General features: G+C 46.8%; 1 protein-coding gene across 1 annotated transcript; it reads right to left on the bottom strand.

The window, feature by feature from the left end:
* Positions 1–4,213: 4,213 nt before the first annotated feature.
* On the bottom strand, positions 4,214–9,251 carry VPS37C (VPS37C subunit of ESCRT-I). Its single transcript, XM_026650532.2, has 5 exons — positions 9,135–9,251; positions 6,658–6,772; positions 6,387–6,558; positions 5,810–5,892; positions 4,214–5,529 (listed from the first exon to the last, which is right to left on the bottom strand). The coding sequence occupies exons 2-5, from the start codon at positions 6,748–6,750 to the stop codon at positions 4,786–4,788; spliced, it is 1,092 nt and encodes a 363-aa protein (XP_026506317.1). The 5' UTR covers positions 6,751–6,772; positions 9,135–9,251; the 3' UTR covers positions 4,214–4,785.
* Positions 9,252–9,503: the final 252 nt, after the last annotated feature.

Below are 9,503 nucleotides of genomic sequence, written 5' to 3'. Positions count from 1 at the left end.
TAAGGTCAGAAGGGACCATTATGATCATCTAGTCTGACCTCCCGCATGATGCAGGCCACAAAAGCTGACCACCCACTCCTGGAATAATTCTTTCCCTTGACTCAGCTGTTGAAGTCCCCAGATCGTGATTTAAAGACTTCAAGTCGCAGAGAATCCTCCAGCAAGTGACCCCTGCCCCATGCTGCGGAGGAAGGCGAAAAACCTCCAGGGCCTCTGCCAATCTACCCTGGAGGAAAATTCCTTCCCGACCCCAAATATGGCGATCAGCAGAACCCCGAGCATGCGGGCAAGATTCTCCAGCCAGACCCGCATTGACCATTGATACTAATTACCAGCGATGGCACGTTATTGACCTATTGACTAAAATCACGTTATCCCATCAAACCATCCCCTCCATAAACTTATCAAGCTTAATCTTAAAGCCAGAGAGGTCTTTCGCCCCCACTGTTTCCCTCGGAAGGCTGTTCCAGAACTTCACCCCTCTGACGGTTAGAAACCGTCGTCTAATTTCAAGCCTAAACTTCCCGACGGCCAGTTTATATCCAAATTGTGTTTTACATTTGGGCTGTGAAGTGGTGATATTTGTTTACCTAAGATATGTCTACATAACAAGCTGTAGTGTAGATCCTTCCAACATTAATGGAAGATTTTTTTCCATTGATGCAGTTAATCCACCTCTCCGAGAGGCAGTAGCTAGGTCAATAGAAGAATTCTTTCATCGACCTAGCTACGTCTACAGTGGGGGTTAGGTCAACCTAACTATGGTGTTTGGGGTGCAAAATTTTTCTCAGCCCTGAGCAATGTAGCTAGGTTGATCTAATTATTAAGTGTATACCAGGCCTTAGTCCCTGGAGGAGTGGATTGCAGAGTCTCCATGCCTGCTCTCCCACTCTAAATCAGTCGAATACTTCACTATCTTCCAAGGATATTGTGAAGCTAACTTAATTAACGTCTGTGAGGTGCTCAGATACCAGAGTAATAAGCACCATGGAAAAGATTATGAATAAACTGTCTTCTTACATCACTTAGGAAGCTGTGATGATGCATGTTTGGCTCAGCAGATGGCTGAAGTACCCCAGGAGTACAATATCCTGTGGTAATGTGTGGGGGTGTGCGTGGCTAGGTTTGTGAAGAGAAGGCATATGTAAGATCGAGGCAAGCTGGATGTGTGATGAGAGTGGGAGGAGCTAATGTTTAACACAAACATGACTGAGATATTTAATAAGCAATAACAGTTGTAATAAAACTTTTTTTCTAGTAGTTATGCTTCTTTTTTTCAATACAACAGAATGAGCAATACCCTTCGGGGGGGGGGACGGGGGGGACTGAGGCACTAGACTGGAGTTCAGGAGACTTGGCTTCATCATGGTTCTGCCACAAACTCTCTGGGTGACTGTGGGCTAGCCACTTATTCTCTCTAGGCCTCAGTTCCCCATCTGTAAAATGGGGATGATAATACTCTATAAATAGACAAGAGAAGTAAGCCCTCTGGAGCCTCTTACTTGGTGCATCTCCAGTGCCTAGCACAATTCAGGCACTATTGTAAAACAAATTAAGAAGAAGATTTTCCTAAAACCTGGTTCTGAAGTGACATGGCAAAAAGGCATTGTCGAGCTCCATGCTTATTTCTTACAGCGAATTTCATATCAGTTCTCTCAGATGACATGAGAAAAGATGTTTCTACTAAGTGCCACAAGCTCAGCCTGTAATCTGACAGTTAAGCTGGGATTTTACTGACTTGCATAACGCTGACAATAAATAAAGATTCAGCACCTGGAACTTAGCTGACATGTGTGCTGATGATGCCAGACCCAGAATAGAATTTAAGTAACTCTTCCAAAGCTGCATGGGGGCTAAGGAGTCAAAAAGACTAAAGCCTTATTTGTCACTGAAATCAACAGATCCAACTCTGACTACACACAGGGAGCAGGCCTGTGAAGTAAGGCAGTAACATTTTTATGTAGTCACTTATCACAGCAAAATTATGCTTTAATATATTTAATCTAAAAGGAGACTCAGTCTCATCCAGAGACCACTGTAATGAATGCAGTATAAGTTCCTAGAAAAATAAGATAGATACTTGCAGATTTTTTAGACTACTCCTGAAATATACTTCACACCCTACCCCACACTGTGGTGCTATTAAATATATGGTGACACCATGCAGAAAATTTACCAAACCAATTCTGGCCTGCGTTGTGCAGGAGGTCAGACTAGACGATCATAATGGTCCCTTCTGCCCTTAAAGTCTATGACTCTAAGTTTCTGCTTCTGTCTCCTTCCCTATGACTAAAGAACATTTGTGTGAAAACAGATTATCACATCTGATTCTGAGTTAATCCAACCATTCTTTGTTTTAACTCACTGTCCTGTAATTTCATTATCTCCTCAGCAGCCAGCTGTTATGTCACAAACAGGCATATGATGTTACTTGTGAAATAAACAACAAAACCCAGCTATGCTCTTCTTACCCAGACAAAATGAAGAAAAAGCTCACTCCTTACATCTGTTTGAAACATATGAGTTTGTGCTATTGTTGCTGTTTCCAGTAGATAAAGAAACAGTGAGCAAGGGGGAACACACAGAGAACTTATATTTCCATTAATTTAGGGAACTAGTTAGAAAAACTTCACAAAACCAATACCAGAAGATCAATGACTAATTCTCTTTCACAGAATGCTCTTCACAGTGAAGGTCACACCATGCATTCTGGGCGCTAAAGAACTGCTCAGCTGGTGCTGTAGATGGAACAGACCAAACAATATGGAGATGACAGGACCCGCCCTTTAAAAAAAAAATTTTTTTTTAAACTTTGGCAATAGTCTTTGCTGGGTTTGTAATTGTGACTGGGTGTGTGTAACCATGGAGAGGAAATTACCCTCTCATTCAAGCTGAGAGAGAGGGTCCGTTCAGGTCAGCTTTGAGACACCCAAAGCTGCAGAAATGAGGGTTGAGGAGGTCAGTATTAAACCAAGACAGAAAGGGAATGAGACAAAGGAATGAGGCGCAGGAAGGGAAAATGGAGGATAGAAACTACAGTGCACAGAAGAGGAAGGTAAAGGAGAAATGCTCCTGAAGCATGAGATCAATTGGCCCCTGGAGAAGAGGATTGCACAAATGGGCGCCTAGGGTAGGTTGCAGACTGAAAGGCAGGAAGGATGATGCATAGAGAATTTGGCAGCGAGAGACAGAAGAGGAAAGATTATATGGACATGATCAAAGGGAAATCAATGGAAGGATGCTGAGTTGGCAAAAAACCAAAATCAATAAAAAATTTCAACCAGGCACCACTTCATGTCCCAAAACAATCACAGCTGCAACCCTGTGTGCAATTAATCAAGTTTTATTACTCTAATTAATCACAGATAGGGAACCGTTTCCATCAAATTCCAAAAGCATTCAACCTGGTCTAGTCCATTAGTCATCTATCTTTATAAATAACTTACAGGCAAGCAAACAGAATTTGGTAGGTAAGTGCGGAGCAAAGCAAAATACCATTTATGTTCAGAATCCTTCATTCTCTCTGTTGGGTCCATTGTTTCCTCAGGTCAACATAGGAGGAAGGGGGGGGGGGTAAATGCAAGGGATACTAGATGCTTCGTGATCCAGTGTACCTTCAACCCTACCGCAGGTCACTAGAGAGGAGGAAGAGGCATTGCAGGAGGCCTTACATGCCTCAGTGTTTCACTGAACCATTACCAAAGTTTGGATAGTAGTGTTGTTTTCCACCATCAATCAGCAAATAAGGCTTAGTCACCCAGATTTCTATAGGTCAAGGCACATGCTGCCTTGCCTCCAAATTACTAGCAGCTCCAGAAGCATCACGCCAACCCATTTTATCTCCATGGTAGAACTGATATTCCACATATCGAATCCCAGGGATATTTCATGACCCTGATGCCTTCTCTGTGATAATCCACATCCTGCAAAGGAGGCCTGTCTCATAGCTAAAAGGGGCCAGTGCTAAAGAGGCCTTTCCCTACGAGTAGGCTGGAAACAGCTGAAGTGGATAGACAGTGGCAGCACTGGACAGACCTTTGCTTTGCAGTAAAATTGTAGTGGTAAGGAAACGTTGGCCCTGCAATGTGCTGGGAATGGCAGGACTGGAGCTGGTTTTGGAGTTATGCTACAGTGACATGGGGCATATCAAGGGCTGACCTATCCCAACGTGCTAGCTACTCGCTTCTCATTGACAAGATAAATTATGCATTGATTCTAAATCTGGCTGACTCTGCTAATCTAGTTTCCAAGTGAGTTCCCTGGGAAGCAATATGAGCATTTCTGGTCAAATACTGTTCGAGATTCTCACTCCATCTCTCACACACCTGTGTGTTTAGAATTCTTTTGGTATATATCCATATACACACAGGCATCTCACACACAGATCCTCAGCTGGTGTAAATCAGTGCATGTTTTGCCCATTTATAGTAGCAGAGAATCTGGCCCACTATTTGTATTTTCTAACATGGCTTCGAATGATCAATCAGTACAAGTAGCCACTGAAGAATGCCAGCAGTCATCACACGGTATTATTCATTAACCAAAACCTAAAATAGTGCAATCCTCGGATGTGCTGTTATAGTGTCACTTTGTCTTACATCTCATGCTGCTAGCGTGTATATGACGCCAGAACCACACCTCTCATCATACATAATCCTTATACATGTATGGGTCTGAGGACAACACTCCCAGCTCTTTCTTCTTTCGCTTTTTTCTCAGCAAGTATTGATATCTCAGACCATGACACAGGAGAGGATGATGAAGCAAGCTCTCCAGAAGTACTGACTAGTATCCAGGCCAAGCAGGGCCTCGAGGTGGTGGATATCCAAAGGGAGAATGTGAAGCTGGGGGATACGGAGGCTGGGATGGAATTGGGAAACTAGGTAGCGGTGGCTGGGTTGGGTATGGACACTGTGGTCTTCCGCCTCCTGGTGGGAAATATGGAGGCTGGGGAGGCTGGGGGTACCCTAGTCCAGATGGAGCTCTGGGCTGGGATTGAGGGTAACCTGAGGCAGGTGGTGGACCTCTGCATGGAGACCAAGGGTACCCTGGGGCCGAAGATGAGCCTCTTGTCTGAGGCTGGGAGTATCCTGGTGTCGAGCCTCCAGGTGGGTATCCAGGAGCTGGTTTATAGGGAAATGTGGGTTGGGTGCTTGGCTGAGAGGAGGTGAGGGGTCCCATTATAACTGGTGCTCCAGAGAAAGGAGCAGGTTGGAGAGCTCCATGGGCTGTAGGGCCTACAGGCATGCATGGGGCTGGACTATAGGGCAAAGGGAAGGATGGTGTTCCTGATAGGAAGGGCTGTGGCTGCTGCTCGTCAGCAGGCCCAGGAGTTATGTGAGGAGCAGGAGGCTGGTGGTTAAAATGAGAGTCACTGGCTGGTTCCTGTGAAGCTTCAGACTTCCTCAGTATCTCTTGGAGCTTTTCCACTCTGACCCGTCGCAGGTGGGACAACTTCCTCATGGAGGAAAACTGCTCAAGAAATATCTCCAGTGGCACTTCGCCCTCCAGGAACTTCTCAGCCATAGTCTGAAAGACAAGACACCACTGATACCATTGCTGCCCCCTCCAATGTTCTCTCCCAGCTCCAGCTCAGACCCCATGTTCTCAGACATGGCCTAGATCACATGGAAACAATTAAACCACTCAACCGTAAAGGAGTGATAATCCCAATCTTTAGGACAATGGCTTCAATCTATGGGAGATAATCTCCAATTTAGGGTGCTGGTTAGGGAGGATAATTTCAAGTTTTCAGGGAGATTGCCATTAGTCAATTTTATTTTAATTTGGACTTAAATCTTAGAATCACCTCAGATTCCTCTTCGATCCTCTGGCCCTCCACCTGCAGAAGATTTAACAGGGTCCCAGGCTGCATCGCCGCAGAGAATTTCTCTGGGGAGGAAAAATGCAATGATCAAAACGTGACATACAGAAACTAGGCAAAATTACCATGTTTCCAGCTCTCTCAGAGACAATACTAGGCACCTATCCCAAAGCTCTATGCTCTGACTCATGATCCCAGCAAAGCATAAAGAAGTAGAAACTACGTCACCTTCCTGCCCCATGCCACCAAGACTCTGTTAAACCCCTCACATTCACAATGGGAACCTTTGCTGCCTTGGGAAGTTTGAATATAGGAAGAAAACCGAAGGAGAAACCAACATTGTGCAGTCTCTTTTGAGTAGGGAATCATCTCTATTCTGTCCAGGTCAGTCTGAACAAACACCAGGAGAAGACAGATTCAGAATACAGACCCCCTGTACAGAAAGAGAGCTCCTCAGTCTGCTGAGCAGGAATGGGGGGAGAGGGGGGAGAGATGGGGAAGAAGCCCTGGTTACAGACAACCTGACTGCACTGGGAGGGTGAGTGGTTTGAGAGACATGTACCAAGTTTTGCCTTCTGCTCCTGGCACTGTTCTGCCAGCTTCTGCAGCTTCTGGTATCTGTCGGAAAGGTTTGTGCGGCCAGTTTCCAGCGGCGTCTGGAACTCCAGGTTCTGCTCTGCCAGGCTTCGGTTTGTGGCCAAGGCCATCTCCCTTTCCAGCTGTAGTTCCTGGACCTGAGAGGGGAGATCAAAAGCCACAGCCAATGAGGAGCAGCACCTCCTATCTGCATCCACACACTTTCCTCACCCTGCAGCATGCATGTTAATGTTTACCTCTGTTGATTCCAGTGCCAGACGCTCGATCTCCTCAGAATTCTCCTGCAGCTCCTGGAGCTCCTTCACAGATAGGTCCCTTAATGTCTCCATTTTCACTGGGGAATGTGAATTCCTAAGAGATGAGGAGTGTAAATGGACAATTACTAGGTTTCACAAAGCCAGCTGCACATTGACAATATATAGATATTAATCCCATGACAGACTTAACAAGGGGCTTTGATAAAAGATGTCAACCAACAGTGGTGGGGGGGGTTCTGTCACACTACAGACAACGGAGAGTCTAAGGACAGAGAGAAAAAGAAAACACAGCAGATCTAGCCATTTTGATTTTGGCAACTGTCTTTCCATTTTAGGGAGACAAGGTGAGTGAGGTAATATCTTTTTTTGGACCAACGTCTGTTGGCGAGAGAGGTAAGCTCGAAGGCTTGTCACTCTCACCAAGAGAAGTTGGTCCAATAAAAGATATTATCCATCTACCTTGTCTCTCTAATATCCTGGGACAAACACGGCTACAACAACATTGCATTTCCATTTCAGGGACAAAAGAGGGAGGTGATTCCTCCTCTGTGCCAGGACAAAGGCATTTAAGAGTGGAGAAAAACACCTTCTCAGCCATATCAAATAGTGTGGCTATATCAACCCAATTCTTAAATAACTTCACTAGCTGGCCATTTATTTCAGGATTCTGCTCAATATGATCCCCCTTTGTTTTTAAAACCAATCGTCTATCTCTGGACACACTTCCCTGCTCATTTTCATGCTAATCCTCTACACATCACCTGATGTAAATGCTTTCCACTCTGGCACTCCTGCCACCTGGAAAAGCCTTCCTGTATCTCCCTACCTTTTCAAATTATGTCTGACAATAAGTTTTTATCTTCTTGCCTATGTCACACTGAATTTCTCTTTCCTTTCTTTTCCCTTTATGAATAAATACTTTCATCTTTTCCATGCAATGGGCTCTCACACCTTTGTAAATCAGGATTAACTCTACTGAGGTCAGTGGAATAAACCCTTTGCAGCACTCTTTTCCATCATTTATATATGCTCTGGCTGTCTTGTGCCATTTAGCTTTGTTATACAGTAAGGTCACATTTTGTCAGAAAAGTGCTATACACAGTAACTGTGAACAAAATAAAAACTAAACAGGAAAAAAAAAGAGAGGTACATTCCTGCAGAGGTGCGAAAAGGGACCAATGAGACAACTAGTGCAGATTTTAACCTAGTACTAGCTGCGGCTGTCTGTTCTACCCCTGGTTCAAGTGAAACATCTCATAGATTCTGCCTCTGGAGATGTTGCATCAGTCTCACAACCAAACCCATCTAATAATCATGTTGTGAAACCAGAAGGCATATGTGCATCAGCAAATTTTGCCATCACGCTGTAGACTCTGAAACAAACTCAGTGCTCTTACCTGTCCCACGAGCCACACTCACAAGATGAATGATACAGGGCAGTGAGAACCAGGGCAGCTGGAACCCCTACCCCCTGCTTCAGTGTATCTATAATCTCCTAGAGAACAAAAGCAATTCTAATGGTATGGCCACACCTATATCAGAATAATTTCAATAGAGGATGTTCACTGGTAGAACTGGCTTCTGCTGAAGAGGCCCTAGAATCAGAAGCCTGGAAAGCACAGTATGAAAGGGATGGGGGGGGGGGGGGGCTATTTATTAAGCCCTTTGATGAGTAGCAATATTATTTCTCAGCTGATAAAGACCATTCATTAGTAATAGTGAAAGCAAGTGGTTTATGGGGCAGCCCATGGGGTCAGATTCACAGAGCGTGTTGGCATGAGTCACCCACACAGGCCAGGTCTGGGCGGGTTTGTGCAAGTCACATGCATGGGGCCCTGGGTGCAATGGCACATGTCACTCACCCAGCCACAGGAATAGGAGTGTTGGCACTTTAGGCTGGTGTTAGGCACATTGGGTACAGCCCACTCCCAGGTGGGCAGAGCATGGTGTGAGCCTTGAACACAGGGTGCAGCTGGGTGTGTTGGCATAATTCACCCACACGGGGACTGCACTGGACACTGATGCAAGTCACCCGCACGAGGACAGGCCAGCGCTGGGCACACCGGGGGCGAGTTACCCACCCTAATAGCACTGCCCCGGGAGTGTTGGTGCGAGAGCAGGGTGGGGTGTGGGCAGAGACAGTCAGGGGGCCTCGCAGCGTAACAGCCTCTCCCTTCCCCCCACCGCCGGCGAAGGGCACGTGCTGGGCTGGACAGTTGGGGCTGATGCACGTGCCACGCCAGCTGGGGAGGGGGAGAGAGATCGGCGTGCGAGAGGGGAAGGCGGGGCGCATGGAACGTCGGTGCATCGTCGCGCGCACAGTCCATCAAGCCTCCCACCCCTGTCGCCAGCTGAGGGCAGGAGAGGAAGAAAGCCAATCCCCACTGTTCTCGCGAGACCGAGACCGGGAAGGGGTTAAGCGATAAGGAGCCGATAATCAGTAAGAAATTACTCACCTGTGAGCAGCCGGGGAACCTCCAGTGCCACACACTTCCGGGTTCCGGTCCTCGTCCGGAAGTGAGCCTTACCATTGCTGTGGAGGTGGGGGGGGGAGAAGATGATCCACTGGGAGAATGGTACGCTCCGGCAGTTGACCCGGTGTAGAGCGCTTTCAGCCGCGCGCCATCTTTGTTCCACAGTGAGGCTGCGGAAGGGGCGGGGAGGGAGGCATCCTAGCGCTCTCCCACAGCAGGGGGCGGGGCTGGGCCTCAAGCTGCTGTCACTAAGCGCCCCTCCCCCCGACAGCCCGTGCCCTGCGTGGGATGCGGGGCACCCCCAGGATGGGGGGGAGGGTAAATCCTAGACCTGGCCCAGCTCTGACCAGG

The sequence above is a fragment of the Terrapene carolina genome, unplaced genomic scaffold (genome assembly GCF_002925995.2).
Source record: "Terrapene carolina triunguis isolate 2854851 unplaced genomic scaffold, T_m_triunguis-2.0 Scaffold90, whole genome shotgun sequence".
Lineage (NCBI taxonomy): Eukaryota > Metazoa > Chordata > Testudines > Emydidae > Terrapene > Terrapene triunguis.
The sequence above is the reverse complement of the archived record's forward strand: the minus strand, read 5'-3'. Positions and strand labels throughout refer to the sequence as shown.